Source organism: Heteronotia binoei, chromosome 11 (genome assembly GCF_032191835.1).
Source record: "Heteronotia binoei isolate CCM8104 ecotype False Entrance Well chromosome 11, APGP_CSIRO_Hbin_v1, whole genome shotgun sequence".
Classification (NCBI taxonomy): Eukaryota; Metazoa; Chordata; class Lepidosauria; order Squamata; family Gekkonidae; genus Heteronotia; species Heteronotia binoei.
In genome coordinates this window covers 29,871,812-29,888,721 of record NC_083233.1, presented here as the reverse complement: position 1 = coordinate 29,888,721, position 16,910 = coordinate 29,871,812, and the positions used below count along the sequence as shown (strand labels likewise).

Sequence of the window (16,910 nt, the reverse complement as noted above, 5' to 3'; positions counted from 1 at the left end):
TCCCTTGGAGTTCAATTATGCTTGTCACACCCTTGTTCCTGGCTCCACCCCCAATGTCTCCTGGCTCCACCCCCAAAGTCTCCTGGCTCCGCCCCCAAAGTCCCCAGATTTTTCTTTAATTGGACTTGGCAACCCTATCTGTACATCTTCCATGGGTTGCCTGTGCTTGGCCCTGTTTTCTGTTTGGCCCATTTCCCAACAGTTTATAAAGAGAATTTCTATAATTAATTTTGGATTATGTCTCATGCATAATTTGCTTTCATTGCCAGTCTCTGCTTCTTTTACTTTTTCACGTGATCCCCCACATTGTGAATACATCATCCTTCCTATTAAGATTTATATACGTATCTACATTGGAAAGCTCATCAGGGTCCCATTTAAAAGAAAGGGATGTTTATGTACAAATGAACAGAGCTTGTTTAACAGAGAGAGAGAGAGAGACTGAATATCAACAATGTCATCCTAAACAAAGTGACACACTTCTAAATCCATTGTTTTGTTTTGCATCAAGCTGTTTTATGGCAACCCTGTAGGGTTTTCAAGGCAAAAGAAATTCAGAGATGGTTTCTCATTGCCAGCTTCTGTGTAGCAACACTGGGCTTCCTTGGTGGTCTCTTGTCCAAATACCTACAGGGGTGAAAGTACCCAACTTCCAGGATCTGACAAGATCGGGCTATAACCAAATGAAACAAACCACTCTGTGAAAAATTTGTTATGAATGCATTTTTGTAATTTTGTAATGGATATACCTTTCAGAACATTGTGAATATTTTCTATACATATACCGCAAGTTTTGCAAGATGCTCCCTGGAGGAAGGACCTGGTGGTCTGAAACAGGCTTTACTCTGTTGGAGCTCTTTTCTGGACTTATGATGTTTTGGACTATTCGCACAATGGTGTATATATGAGCATAAATATGCACATGCAGTATGTAAAATTATGAGGTTGCTGAAATGCACTCTTTTCCTTGTATGAATTATATTTTGTAATAGCATTTTTCACAGAGTGGTTTGTTTCATTTGGTTGCAACTTCATTCCTCTGTGTAGCCTATTGTGTATTTTCAAAATTGAGCTATAGCCTGGACTATCCAGGTCAGGATTTAGTTTAGACGGATATAACTCTGCATAGGATTCCGCTGTAACATCTAGAGAGGTAATTCACTATGACTGTGGCTCTTGGCCCTCCCCCATGGGTATGTGTACAAATCAGTGGCTGTAACATAGGAGTCGCTGCAGATTTGGGAGCAATTTGTTTAGTGCTACAGATGGGATGGAGATTACTTGTTGAGCTAGGGCAGAAAAGAATTTAGCTAACAGAGTGAGACTGTTTGAGGTGCACGTTGTTGATCAAATAGGCATTTATGAGCAGCAACCCTGATGCAGATAAACTAGCATTGTTTCCCCCTCTCCCCTGTTTTCTCAGCTTGATCAGAGAGCAACAGTCATCCCAAGTCAGCCAACCAAGGCAGAAAGGTGGTTTTTGTTCAAAGGAGCATTTATGCACCCGATCAAACCACTTTCACAGTCATTTGCAGAAACTGCACAAACACAAGCAAAAAGAATGGCAGAAAGCCAATGCATCAATGCCATTCTGCAACTGGGACTAGGTAAATTGGAAGTGCTAAATCGATTAGGAGATACATTTGGAAGGATGGAATTAGGATGGCATTTCTTCTTTTATATTGTGTGTGCTTGTAATATTTGTTGATATGAACACACAAGTGGGAGTATCTCAGCCAGAGAATAGTGAATATGGTGATGTGGATTAGACGGTTGCTAAAATGTGAATAGCTTAAAATAGCTGTTGACCCCTTTCTGTAAGAAACATGATCTGTTTTAATGCCAAACCAGGTAAAATGCTGGGAGATCTATGACTAGGTCTTGTAAAAGTTTTGGATTTCTTTAATGCAGCGTTTATCAATCTGGAAGGAGCTTGGAGTTATTGCAAGGGGTCCATTAATCCATATGATCAATAAGCATTGCAATTTTGATATTTTTCATTGGTTTTTTTTATCAATCAACAAATAATAATTGTACAAAAACTGTCACATGTTGATGTTGCTCCTCATTCTCAAAAAGGTTGAGAACTGTATGGAAACTGTATCCATGTAGATCCTCAGTTCAGAGCAGATCCATGGCTTATAGGGAGAAAGGGTTGAACTCTTTCCATTCCAGATCCAAAGCATGCAAGGATAAGGTGTTTAACTATTTCCATCCCGTGCATCTCATTTCTGACTGAAACCAACCTTCCTCTCTGCACTATTATTTGTCAGAAAGAGAGGAAAGAGAAGCACCCTATAATTTCTTTTTCTCCCTCCTTTTTCAGGGTCAGCATCACCTCAGGGTGGGGGACTTTCTTTGATTGGGAAACCATGTGAGATAGGTAGGGTTACAGCCTCCAACTGCCATTTCCATTATAAAAGTAACATCACTAGGAAGATTGATCATAGACCTTCTTTTCTATTTTGGCCCAGAATTTAGTAAGTTTGTGCAAAACTTTTACCTGTGTGACCCTATGAATAGTCTATTTGTTTCTGAGATATCAACAACCAGATACTAAGATATCAACAACCAGATTTAGGGGGTTTATGCAGTCTTTTTATTTGAAGTCAGTTGAATGCTCTCAGTGGTTCTTTACTTGTCTGTACCCAGAAAGTCTAGGATGGAAGCTGAGGAATATTGGGCAAAACTGCTAGATATGGGTACTTCTTCAAAATATTCAGTTTTTGAAGAAGTCTGAAGAAATGCTGGCTCAGATTAAAGTTTTGCTATGTACAGTATTCCAGCCTGGGTTAGGTAAAGGGCTCTGTTTCTCTTCCTTTGCAACAGCTAGGTTATTCATCTCCTAGTTTACTAGTCTTTAAATCTTGATCAAGTAGTCCATATCCATCATTGAAGTGCCCTGAAAGATGTAAAGAGACTCTTTATCACAGCTTCATAAAATAAATAAGAAATGTGACAGACTCTTGTGAGAAATATTGAAGAATATTGAAGGTTAGAATTGAGGCCAGAGAGTTAGAAGGGGGACTACTGAAAGTGGAGCAGATTATGGAGATGTATTGACTAGGTACAGATCTAGTAGTGAATATTTGCTCTTGGAATATAGAATGATGGTTCTCTAGAATTAGCCCATTATCTTTTCTCTTTGTATATTAAACTGGACTCTCATTCTGTCCCTCTAGCATTTTGTTCCCAAACATGATTTGAAAACATATTTTAATTTGCTGTTTGACATGAAATTGCCTGTGTGTCAGTTCAGCTAAATGAATGTTGCACTCCTACACTGTTTAATGATGTTAGTGTGTGTAGGGGTATGAATTTATTTGGGGTAGGGGAGATGGAAGGCACAAAACATTGGCCTCTCCCCAAGCTGCACAATGAGGAAGTTCTGCGGGTTCTACATTGCATTGAGTTGAAGACAGATGCCTAAATAAATGCAAATTAAATAACCAGTTTAGAGTAAAGTGAGTGAAAAAATGTAGTCAAACCAGTTTTGAGTCATTATGAATGACAGAGAGGGTGTTTTCGCACTCACCTTCAGCCGGCGCCGCGACCCTCTTGACGACGGAGGATCTGTGCTGATTTCCCACACGAAGCGCTGGAGCAACCAGAAGAGCCGCCAATTTCCGGCGCGAAGCCCGCTCAAACGTAAATCGCCAAGAAGCAGGAAAACGCTTGAGCGGGCTTCGCGCCGGAAATTGGCGGCTCTTCTGGTTGCTCCAGCGCTTCGTGTGGGAAATCAGCACAGATCCTCCGTCGTCAAGAGGGTCGCGGCGCCGGCTGAAGGTGAGTGCGAAAACACCCTGAGAGAACAGATTGAAGGTCCCCACTGTGTCTTTTGGGCTGTCATTTCTGGGTTCTAATTTCTGTACCCTCGTTCATCATGGTTCAGCATTTCATTGATTGTCCCATTGCCCCCCAAGGTTGGAATAAAGAGTCGGACACAAATGAATTGGTAAAATTATGGGCCACTTTATTATAACTCATAACATCCCAGCAAGGACACCCAACAGCAGCCTGGTCAGGGCTAGGGGTCTCAACAGACCGCTCCCCTGCCATTCGCGGGCGAGACACCCAGCCCCCAGCTGGAGCTGTGTGACACAGCTCCTGCCAGGCCAGCCCAGCAGGGAGGCCCACCCCAGAGGGTCCAAACCTCAGATGCATGCCTCAGTGAAAGGCACCATCTCGTTGAGTCTCCACAACGGTCTGCATTCTCCCCACCCTGGGTCATCACACCCCAGGGTTGATCATGCCAGACACCTAATTCCCCAAAAGGGGGATGCTTCATGGTCCTCCCCTAGCCACATAGTACCATAACCCAGGAAAACATGCCAACTAAAGTGACCACCTATTTAACAGCACCTCCCGATAGCCAAATCCACAATCCACTGCATAGCTATGTAGGGTAGGCGAAAAACACACCCCAACAACTGCCAATCAGCTGAGGTGTAAAAAATTCCTACTTGGCCTCCAAACAAGGGATGACCAGCCATTGCTCACATAACCAACAGGGTGGGCGGGAGGGCCAATCAAAATAGCAAAGCCTCAAGGAACACAGGGCTGACCGTTAGAACGGCTTAGCCCTGCCCCCAGAAAGCACGCCCAAACGGGCTGTCCTCCTCCTCCTCTCAGGGTGGCAAAATGTGCCTCTGCAGCCTAGCAGCTACGCTGCAGGCTGCAAGCACTCCATTCTGAATTATTTTAGTCTCTTTCTTGTTCTTTTCTTTAAGTCAGAAGAATAAAACAGCAGAACGCAAGAGGTGCACAAAAATTATTTATTGATTTCTGATTCATTGATTGTACTGATTTCTTTGCTTTTCAATTTTTTAAAAATGTATTCTATTAAAAATGCTGTATGCTGCTTCAGGCCCTGTCTGAAAGATGTAGGCAACATTTAAATGCATAAAAAGTATGATGCATCTGAGCTGACCACAGTTCTAGTCTTTTACTAGTGTATTCTATTTTCCTTCCTTCACTTGTTTTTCCTTTTCATTGGATAATAGAATTGTACATTCTTTTGTTCTGAGACTTTCAGGAGCAAAATAAAATGAAAAGATTCTCCTTTCTATTCAGATTTATAGAACAGAAGAAAAAAAAAAATCCAGTCTCAGCAGGTGGTTCAAATCCCAGTATTGATTTATAGGGAGTCAGCAGAAGCTTTGGGATTTCACTTTAAACACAAGGGTGGACCTCATTTGAATTCTTACAGTGCAGTCCTAAGCAGAATTACATGATTTTAAGTACTCTGAAGTTAATGGACTTAGAAGGGTGTAACTCTTTTCATGATTGCACTATAAACTTATCAGAGTCAGTTTGGTGTAGTGGTTAAGTGCATGGACTCTTATCTGGGAGAACTGGGTTTGATTCCCTACTTCTCCACATGCAACTGCTGGAGTGACCTTTGTTAGAAACTGTTCTGGAAAGAGATGTTTCTGTCAGAGCTCTCAGCCCCACCTACCTCACAGGCTGTCTGTTGTGGGGAGGGGAAGGGAAAGGAGATTGTAAGCCACTCTGAGACTCCTTCAGGTAGTGAAGGGTGGGTATAAATTCAGTCTCTTCCTCCTCCTCCTCCCTAAATAAGGAATTGGGTGAAACTGTACTCAAAGGAAAGATGTGATGAAGAAAGCATGACAATTGTATGTGCCTGTCATTCATTAAAGTAAGACTTTCCTGTGTCGCTGAAGTATCACATCACTTCTTACACACACAAAACTCTGCTTTAGACCAAGTCAGATTACTGGTCCATCTAGATTCAATATTGTCTACTCTGGCTAAAACTGTGCAATCTCCTTCCCTCCTCTGCAGTCACAGCGCCGAGTCACATTTCATCTACCAGATGGCTCTCAGGAAAGCTGCAGTGACAGTGGGTTAGGAGACCATGAGCCCAGCAGCACCGCAAGTACGTCTCATCCATTACCACTTGGCTTCCCACAAGAGGAGTACTACGAACAGACATCACCTAACAGTCGGACAGAAGGAGATGGCAATTCAGACCCAGAGTCCAGTAAGTTGTTTGCATACAGTCATATTAGGTTTGGGAATGCCATTAAGCTAAGGTGTGCATCCCTTATGCCTGGAAAAACGGGGACTTAAACTGGTGGAAAGAATCTACTTTGCTACAGCTCCTACGGGGGAAGATGGATCATTCTGTCCAGAGATGAATTTTTTTTGTGGCTACTTGTAACATTTTGTGTTCAACATTAGTATGATATTCAGATGATGAACCCAAATGCAGATTATTTCTGCTTTCTTTGTCTTTGGTATATAAACTCTCTATTCCTGGGGAGAAATATTCTGCACAGTTTATTTTATCACTGAATTGCCGTCCTCCAGACCCTCAAATCAGAATTATGAGCAATTCTTTCCTTTCTTAATAATAAGCTCTTTTCTTCAGAGGTCTTGGAGCCATACGATAAAACCACCAATGTGTAGCTGTGTTCGTCTGTCTGTAGCAGTAGAAAAGAGTAAGAGTAGCACCTTCAAGACTAACAACATTTGTGGTAGATTATGTGCTTTCGTGAGTCCGTGATCACTTTGAAAGTTTGTATCCTGCAACAAATGTTGTTCAATTTGAAGGTGCTACTGGGCTCTTTCTCTTTTCTAATGAAATCACAGTACAGATATCAACAACAGTTACAGAATGATGATAAAAGAAAACTGTCCCCCTAATAAAATTACACAATTGTCAGATTAATACTTAGCAGGAGATTGTCACAAATATATTTGAATTGTTTATTTATTTATTATTTTACATTTCTATCCTGCCCTTCCCAGATGGGCTCAGGGCCAGTCACATCAAAGATAAACACATAATTCTAAAACAACTAATTAAAATATAAAACCAAGCAAATCAATTTACTAATTAAAGGTTCAACATTCAGAATCCAGATAGCGACCATTTCAAAAGATCTGATCCCTGGCTGGAGAATAAATGAGATGATAATAATCATAAGCATTTTAAAATTGGTTCTAAGACCAATTTTAAAATTTCCCTCCAAAACTTCATATGCTATCATTTTGATGATTGGTGAATACTGAACGTATTCACAAAATAGACAAGAATTTCCCTGCAGGCCATGTAACTGCAAGTCTGGTGTCAGAAGGCAAAAAAGGAAACTACCTGAAGTTCAATGGCAAGTTAATATTTGCTCAAAATGGGGGAAATCCAAAGTTTTCACAATGAGGACCATTGGTCACAGAATAACAAAACATGATCAGTGGCCTCAGTCATGTCAGTGGCACAATGAAAGAGGCATCCAAAAAAATGGAATATTAATGAATCGTCTCGCCAGCTCTACTGTGGGCAAAACATTCAGTCTACCCAGGAACTAATTTGCATATTAGGCCACACCCCTTGATGCCACCCAGAATTGCATTCCTGTGCATTCCTGCTCAAAAAAACCCTTGAGACTGCCTAGCATAAATTTGTGATGATTGCTGTGAGCAGCAGGGCTTCTTTTGTTGCAGGAATTCCTTTTAGGGTTGCCAATCCCCAGGTGGGGGCAGGAGATCCCCTGGTTTGGAGGCCCCCCCACTTCAGGATCATCAGAAAGTGGGAGGAGGGGAGGGAAATGTCTGCTGGGAACTCTATTATTCCCTATGGAGATTTATTCCCATAGAAAATCATGGAGAATTGATCCATGGGTATCTGGGGCTCTGGGGGGGGGCTGTTTTCTGGGGTAGAGGCACCACATTTACAGTATAGCATCTAGTGCCTCTCCCCAAAATACCCCCCAAGTTTCAAAAGGATTGGACCAGGGGGTCCAATTCTATGAGCCCTAAAAGAAGGTGCCTCTATACTTCATTATTTCCTATGGAAGGAAAGAATTGAAAAGGCGTGCCGTCCCTTTAAATGTGATGGCCAGAACTCCCTTTGGAGTTCAATTATGCTTGTCACAGCCTCGATCTTGGCTCCACCCCCAATGTCTCCTGGCTCCACCCCCAATGTCTCCTGGCTCAACCCCCAAAGTCCCCAGATATTTCTTGAATTGGACTTGGCAGCCCTAATTCCTTTGCATATTAGGCCACACACTCTTGATGTAGCCAGCTTTCCAAGAGCTTACAGTAGGCCCTGTAACAAGAGCCCTGTAAGCTCTTGGAGGGTTGACTACATCAGAAGTGTGTGACCTAATATGCAAAGGTTCCTGCAAAAAAATAAAAAAGCCCCGGTGAGCAGTATGATACCTTAAATAAGGAGAGAGACTTACAAGAGGAAGATACCATTATCAGCAATTTTGATACATTAATGAACTCTGAATATGGTCTATTTTATATGGTCTGTTTTACTATTTTACTGAAGGTTCAAAGACCAATTTAAAAATTTCCCTTCAAAAGTTCATATGCTATTATTTTTATGATTGGTGAATACTGAATAAATTCACAAAATTGAATTGTGATCAGGACCAGTAGATCTGTAAGATCTGCTTACATATGTAGTTTAGAATTTGGTAAATATTAAGCAATTCTAGCCTCTGGGATTTTCTGCTTTAATGTTATGATTCATTGCTTGGTAGAAAGAGAAATGACAATCCACATGATCTGGCAAACAAAACACTGAAAATCTCAACACAGAATTGCAGAAACATGGAATACCATTCAAAAAAACAATGCTGAGGCAAAATTAAGCCTAATGGTTTGTAATGGACCATTTTTCATGGCATGGTTAAATAAGTTTGCTCATGTATAATTTCAGAGACTTATATTTATATTGGCAAAAGGGAAAGGGCACAAAATTCTCTGATTGTCTTGAATGTTTTGTAGCAATTTTCTTTTTAAAAGTAGCCAATGAAGACTTGATGGATTAGTTAAACTTTGAAATGGTCTGAATTTTTATCAAACAATAGTATAGACTGTGGTTGTTTTTAGAACAAAACAGAGCACTCCTTGTTCTTTCGAGTTAGAGTGTACTTGGCAGATTTTGAATATGTGAACTAAAAATATGATTCAGCAAAGGTTCTAAAGTCCTTGGAATCTGAAAACTGCTTTTTTTCTGGCCAGTATTTCTAGACACATTTAAATGGTCCTACTCAGGCAAGGGCCATAATGTACATAATGTAAAATTACAAGTCCAATTAACCATGAAAGCTAAATGGAGCCTCCCTGAATAAAGACAGTATACCCCCAGGTTCTGGGAATAAACAACATGGGTGCCTAATAAATAACTGCCACCTTAAACCAAGATATAAATGTTTTAATTAATGAATGAATAAAACATCTGACCACTATTGGAAACAAATGATGAATTTTGTCATAATTCAGGAGAAAAAAATATTATGGTGTTATGATTTTTTAATGCTGCTTTTGTTTGTAGAATTATTTATTTATCTTTTCATGTGCTTAACCTTGAAGAACCATGTTGTCCCAGTTATCACTCTGCGATTTTGAAGCCACAAAGTTGTGTTGTGATAGAAGCAGATTGGTTTCAGGCCTTACAAAGTTGCTCTGCTATAAATACATAGAGGAACATTCAGCTGAAAAAAAAAAATCTTAAACTGAGTTGTTTGTTTCTTTACAAACCTCTCTTTCGGATTCCTTTTTTAAAAAATTCCTGGAGGAAGAAAAATACATTCTATTTGAAACTACTGCAGTGTCAGTTTAATCCTAATAATATCCACCCTGACAAGAGAATGTCGTTGACACATCTCACTACACCGGGGCTGAACAAGTAAGAGTTGTCTTTTTTTTTTTTTTGCTGTGAAAAGTTTACAGGGAGTTTAGACTCACCTATTTTTCTTAGATGACTAATTATCTGACAGCTCAGGTTGAAATCCAATACCAAGAATAATTAGTGCTTTGTGATGTGAAGATGCATCCCCCACCTAATGTGATTTCGACTTCACTAGCACTATTTTGACATGCGTAATTGATGCCAAATCCCATGATGTTGGCAGTTTGTAGAGAATAATCACATCTGGATTCCTTTAACTGTGCATTTGACATAGATCTTTAGACTATTCAGCTTTTAAACAGAAAACATCCAGGGTATTCAGAGTACAGATCAATCTCTACCTGCATTCTTTTGGAGAGACAACAGGCTTTCCATGAAACCAAATCTTACAGATTTATCTGGCAGATGCATTTTTTACATGAGTATCTTTATGAGGGTCTAAAAACTCTGTTCAATAGTCCACAAAGCATTGATGCTAATGCCTATCTGTGGTTTGCTGCTCTGTGAAGAATCCTGAGGAGTTTCTCTTCCTCTGATGTATGGCCAACTAATTAAAGATTTCTGCAAACCATGGTTTGCATGACCACTTACAAATGATAGATGGGGGAGGGGCAAAAACCAAAGGTACCCTTAAGCAGACTGGTATGTTCATTATGTCTGAATCAATCTACTAAGTGTGGCAGTTGTTATAATTTCCCCAAGAAGATTGTCTTCCTATTGCACCATTGACTCATTTGTATTGACAACTAGACTACATCCAACAGACTCTTATATTTGCTCCCCAGCTTCCTTAGGTCGTTATGCTTTCTGCGGCAAAATGCCCCATTATCTATCAGACTTAACCATTCCAAGTCATTGCAGGTCATTTATGTTGGCTAGACTAAATGCATTTCCCTCCAAAGTTTTACAAGGGAGATATCATCGAGTCCCTTTAGGCGACAGACTCTGTTCCTGTGGAGCAAATATTCCCGACTCAGTTCAGCATATATTGCTTGATTGCTCCTTTTATCATAATCTCCGTAAAGATTTATTTTGCAAGCTTTCTTTCTCCCCAGATTTGTCTATTCTGCCACCCTGTTATTATTTATTGAACGATACTGAGGGGGAAGTTAGCGAGGCTGTGGCAAAATTTTTGGCTGACATCCTTAAATTTAAATCTGACCATGTATGAATGCATCTGTAAGCTCGGTTTCATTTTGATTTTATCTCCAATGATTAAATTTTTATATTATGTGTATTTTTATTTGCAATTGTTATGCCATTAGGAGTTTGGTATGGTATGGTAACTAGACCTGCACACAATCTAACTACTACACAGAGTGACAATTAAACCTATCTTTGAGCAGTCGTAAGGATGAGTGAGAGTTGGTATGTAATTTTTTTATAGAGTTCAAACCTCATATATTTGATATAGAATCATAGAGATAGAAAGGACCTATACTGGGTCATCTAGTCCAGCCTTCTGCACAATAAAGAAAATTTACAGATACCTCCACCCACACCCAGTGACCCCTGTTCCTTGCCCAGAAGATGGCAAAAAACCTCCAGGATCCCTGCCCAAACTGACCTGGAGAAAAACCCTGGCCTCAGTGGTGATCAGCATTTCCCTGGGTGTGTAAGAAAGGGCCATGATAACTAAGCACTGATACAACCCTTCCTGCCCTCCCTCTCATAATCTGCCTAAGTTCACAGAATCAGCCTTGCTGTCAGATGGTCATCTGATGGTCATATTGCAAATTGGTGTCCCAAACCAGCATCAACTTTGACAGTGATATCTGTGCTAGTGCTGGAGACAGAGGTGTTTCCAGCCTCATGGGATTGGGGGAAGCAGAAATCTTGCATAGTGTAAGTCAACACTGCTTGGGATATTGCTCAGCTTTTTCTTTTTTTTCCTTTTTTTTCAATTTTAATTTTTTTATTAAAGTAAGAACATATAAACCATTTAACAAACATCAACTATAACACTAACAAACATAGAATCCATCCATGAGCCATCACATTACAGACATGCCAAGCAGAATGTAGTTCTAATATAACGCAAAAGTCAAGTATTTGTCCGGTGATTTACACAGTGCATTTTGTTCAGATTGTACATAGTCAAAAAAGTGGAACCATTTTTCCACAAACAAGTTTTTTACTTGGCCTGTGTTGGATGTTTCAGAATTTCTTATGGTAATAGCTAATTTGTCCATTATTACTAGGTCCCAAATTTTTAAAAACCAAACACATTTAGTAGGTAAGACAGAAGCCTTCCAATGTTGGGCTATTACTAATTTTGCCGCTAAGATGAGTAATGCAACCAATTCACTCTTGTGTCTAGGCACTTCCACATTTTTCCAAAGGTTGAGCAATATGGAGTCTGGGGTAAAGGGAACTTTATGAGCAATTATGCGTTCAATAATGGGCAAAATTCTTTTCCAGAATTCCATTACCACTTGGGTGGTTTCTTTTTTGTGGAGGAGCTCAGAGATTCAGTGTAGCTTCATAGCCTCGCTCATTTCACACAGTTTTCTGGAGCCTTCAAATTATCAACTCAAGTGTTTTGCATAGCTTTCTTGGAGCATTGCCTGGTATTCTGGACAAGGATGAATAAGAGAAAAGTGCCTGTGATCATTGTGAGATTTCCAGACTTGTTTAACAGCAAAACAATGACATGGAATAAAAAAGAAAAATCTCCCTCTCCCAGTTCAGTTCTGCATAATAGCTTGAAACCAGCACATTATTTGGGCACAAGCAGAAATGCAAGAAAAAGAGTGCGGTGCTTGCGCCAAGTCAGTTTTACTGTATCCCTACTTGTATTTCCACTTGTGCAAGGTATTGTGCAGCCCATTTCTAGGCACTGTAATATATAGGGAGGGGCGCATTAAATTTTGCACCAGATCTTGCACAAGCAGAATTGTGTTAAGTCTGTCCACTTGTGCATTACTGGATCTAAGCCCCTATATATGCAACGGATAGTAATGATTCAGTGTGACCTGCACTGCAAAAAAACCCCCATGTATATACTTTTGTGGGCAAGCGCAGGGGTCATTTTGTAGAAAAATAGGTGGTGGAGCTCATCCAGGGATTGTTATGCAGCTGTACCTCCTATTCAGTGGACAAGGTGGGAAGGAGGAGGTGGAACTCTCAGAAAGGTTCAGGAGCTGTGCTCCTGTGAGCTCCCGCTGAATCCGAGGCCTGGGTAAGTGTCTTGAATATGTAATACTACAATGCAAGAAGGTAGATCCTATTCATGAAAACCAACCAGTAGATTTCACTTACCTCAGATTTTGTAAGCAAGTATATATTGTACGTGACTTTGTTTAAGCGTAGTATTTGGAACCGCACAACAAAAGTTTTTGTAAATTTTCTTACAAATAATCATTCTGTTGTGTGTCTCCCATTTTTGTTAATTCTTCAATAACTTGTATGTTGCAAGGCTAAAATTTATCTTGAGCAGCCCTGAAGTGGAATAGCCTTTAATTCTGATAAAGTAAGGTATTTGAAAGCATGGCGTAGGTTATTACTGGAGTATATAAGAGTAATAAATCTCCATTAGGTTTGGACCTGTTTCACTTTTGTGTGCCTGCATACACACGTGTGTCATATCTGTCTGTGAGTCCTTCCTTGAATATGCTGGATTTCCCCGTCTTCAGAGCTGTATGCTAATAATTAATTTGCAGAGGGCTTGAGTAATTAATCTTGCCAAGACAGTACAGCTTGATTGATCTTCTACCTTTAATCTAATTAGCCTGCACATAGGTGGGAGAGTGTAATAGCGGAACACTTTTCCATAAGGCTTTGAGGAAAGTTCAACCTTTTTTGACAACCTGCTGAGAACATTCCTGTACATCACTCCTGGGGTAGTCATTAGTTGGATGTTTGAATTAAAAGATGGGGAAATCGGTGAAGATAACAAAAACCGAGGTAGGTTGATCATTCCCATTTTAAATATGTGTATCCCTTTGTATTCTCTTAATAATGTATCATTATAAGTTGAAACACCGTATCAAAGGGCATTGGGGGGTCATAACAGCTATGGGCTAAAATCAAAGCTGTTACAAATATTTCAGATGTGCCCAACTTTCAAGAAGCAGCTCTGTGATATGTTAAAAAAAGTAATGCGTTGCAAGTTGTCACTAAAGAACACTTCACTCTGGCTTGTCCAGCATGTTCAAGGATTATAGTTAGAGTCACGGTTCCCATCCTCAACCCATACCCCATCATTTGTCCTTGTCTTGTGAGATTTCCTTCTCCCTAGATATGTTCCTTCATAGAATATCTAAGTAATATCCAAAATCTGTGCCCTCTTTTTCTTTAATATGTTAAACATACTAATTTGGCTGCTGAAAGAATGGGAATCAGTAACTTTAACATACTTTCAGAAATATTATTCTTGCACCTCTCCGTCTATTTTTTCGTATGTGTGGGTTAGAGGGAAAACACTGCACCTCACTCTGATGCTGGCAGATTCTAATACACCCCCCCCCCCCCAGTTCCTATACTAGAAGTCAGCCATACATTGAAGATAGCAGTTTATAATACTGGGAACAGAAGAATCAAGGCTTAGAATATGTGGGGCATTCAACGGTGGTTCTTTCCCTTCCAGTGCAGGATGCTGTAAGATTTTCAAGGGCACAAAATCTTTTATAGTTTGGGTCCTCCACACCTGAAGGGCCACCTTTGTGGCAGCTCTGATGCTGTGATCAGGGTCCTTTGTCCACTCTCTCATGCTTACTAAAGAATCACTGCTCAGTTTGGAGCCTTCTCACTGTGGCACCTGCCTTGTGAACAGAACAATAACTTTTCTGAATGTGTCAGGAAAGCATCACCTCATATCAGGTTAGAGAATGGTAAGTAGGCTTGCCACACAGTGCCTAATGAATGATGGGAAGGGTGGGCATGGGGGGCACAATGCCAGCTGTGGCATCACTTCTGGGGGGGGGGGACTGGAAATGATGTAGGTGGTTCTAGGGTCTACTATAGAGTTTTGGCAGTTCCTAGAGCTGTCATGTCACTTCTTCTTCTGACATGACACTTCAGCTGGCATTGCAGTAAAGTCTCTCTCTCTCACTCTCACTCCTTCCACTGCTCAGAGTGGCAGTGGGCATTAGGAGCAAGGGGACAGCCTCAGGTTTAAGGAATATCAATTTCTTTAAGAGAGTGTTTTCTAGCAGTGACTGGTATTTTTGTGGTTGCTGCTGTTTTTATATTAGTATGAAATTGTGTCTGTGTGTATCAGCTACCATTATTAGTCACCTTGAGTCCTTTTTGAGAGAAAAAGCAGGCTATAAATACCATACATGAGAATAGAATTATGATATCATTTTCCATTGTTGCTCATTCCAGTCGTGAAAACTGCTGGACATCTAACTGGGTGAGCAGGGTCTAATTTGTAGAACCAGTGGTTTTAAGGAAAGCACGAAGGCTCGATGATTGCGATAACCCAGAAAGTCTGAAAGGGCAAGAATGGGAAAAGGTCATTTTTGAATGAATGAATGCTGAAGTTGTTGATAGAGTTCCATTTATGCAGACAGCTTTGGAGATGAGTTTATCTCGGGTATCTTAAATCCAGTATGGATTAGGCTGAGGGTTTATCACGGAGAGCTGGCTGCTCTGAGTGAAGCGACTCCTTATCTTGTCAATTCTGTTTGAAAATGACAAGCATAGGGAACCAGGTACCTTGGGCCAATAGAAAGCTGATGATCCAGGTCAGGAATGTCACCAAGCATGAATAACCATCCTCAGTGAGAAAGAATAGGTAGTCCTCTTCACAATAAGCCTCTTTTTGCTTCTGTTTCGTTCTCTCTCTCTTTTTTTTAAAGTAGGCTGACTACACCATAAAATAAAGTTCATACGACATTTATATTTCCATTATTTATGAGGCTATGAGGCAATCTTTTTTTACGACCTTCCCCCCTCCCCCTGCTGATTTTAGTTTAAAAGGTTCTTTCTTGCTTATCATTTGAGAATGCAAAAATAGAGTCTTTTAGAGCCGGTTTCTTTTATGCCCTTTTCATAATTCAAGAGAATTGGGAGAGATGGGTAGCTTCCCATCCTGGCACGCTTCTTCATGTCCTCAAAAAAGAAAGGGAAAGTATCATAATACTCAGATCTTGAAAGTGTAACTGAGAAGCAAATTGTTAGTCAAGTCAATGAGGTAATGTGGCCTTATCTCAGCTGGGATCCATAGAACCATTCAGCTGCTTTCATGTACTTGTGGAGATATCAGACTTATCTTGCACACTGTGGCCCACCATCCCACATAGTAGACTGTTTCTGGTACTTGTCAGGCACCAAGTTTTGAGTGTCTGCATGATCAGGACCAATATTTGCAGACATTGTTGAAATCTATAAATTGCACCTACTCAATCACACATAACTGCTCAAGATTTGTTCCTGGGGAGCTTGAGGAAGAGGAAAACCACTGTATCAGTCTTCCACATTTATAGCAGGGTGCTGTAATTGATAAACCAGGGCTTTTTTTGAACAGGAACACAGTTCTGGCTGGCTTGGCCAGAGCTCCAGCTCAAAAAATGGTCTCTGGTGGAGGGAAGACACTAGGCAGCCACGTACTCCCCGACCGCACACTCTGTCCTCTCTGCCACTTCTAGCCTCCAAAGGGCTTGCAAAGATAGTGAAAGACATGGAGTTGCCCATGAGTGCCCCCTCCCAGCAGAAGCTGGGCCTGTCGCTGCCTGTTCCACCACACACGACTCTCTCTCCGGCCACAGGTTTTTTTGTTTTTTTTTTTGGGGGGGGGGAGTGAAACAAGGTCTCTCATTGGGCTGTGTGAGAACACACATCCATAAAATGTAGCTGATGGCACTGTACTGTTCTGTGTCAATATGAGGAAAATAAACCTACTGAACAGCTGACATCACTTCCAGTGACATCAGGGGGTGAGGCTTAAATTGCAAATGAGTTCCTGCTGGGCTTTTTCTATTTAAAAAAGCCTTTTGATAAACCATTGAAGCAAAGGAGGTTGGACAGGATTATGTTGGAGCTTGGACAAGAGACAGGGAAAGTGCCACAGTCCCTGAGGCTGAAAGGTAGAGGAGAGCTGCCCAGAAGACTAACAAGGGAGACAGCATCATTCGATGGTAGTGAATTGCAAAGAAAGATGGGATTTAATTGATAAAAGGGATAGAGAGCCTGCTCTCCTATGAATTTGTGAGATAATGCTTCAGTGGCTTATGAAGAACTGGCTTTTAAGATGTCGGTACTGATGTAACAGTACAACTTAAAGCATTGAGACAACTTT

At 40.7% G+C, this 16,910-nt stretch overlaps 1 protein-coding gene across 2 annotated transcripts in view; it reads left to right on the top strand.

Moving 5' to 3' along the window:
* LOC132578874 (protocadherin-11 X-linked-like) overlaps nucleotides 1-16,910 on the top strand; it is a 1,063,113-nt gene that overhangs the window by 807,543 nt on the left and 238,660 nt on the right. For both annotated transcript variants that reach the window (XM_060248968.1, XM_060248967.1), the window contains one exon: nucleotides 5,806-6,004. In XM_060248968.1, the coding sequence (XP_060104951.1) occupies nucleotides 5,806-6,004 (199 nt within the window). The remainder of the gene's footprint in view (nucleotides 1-5,805; nucleotides 6,005-16,910) is intronic.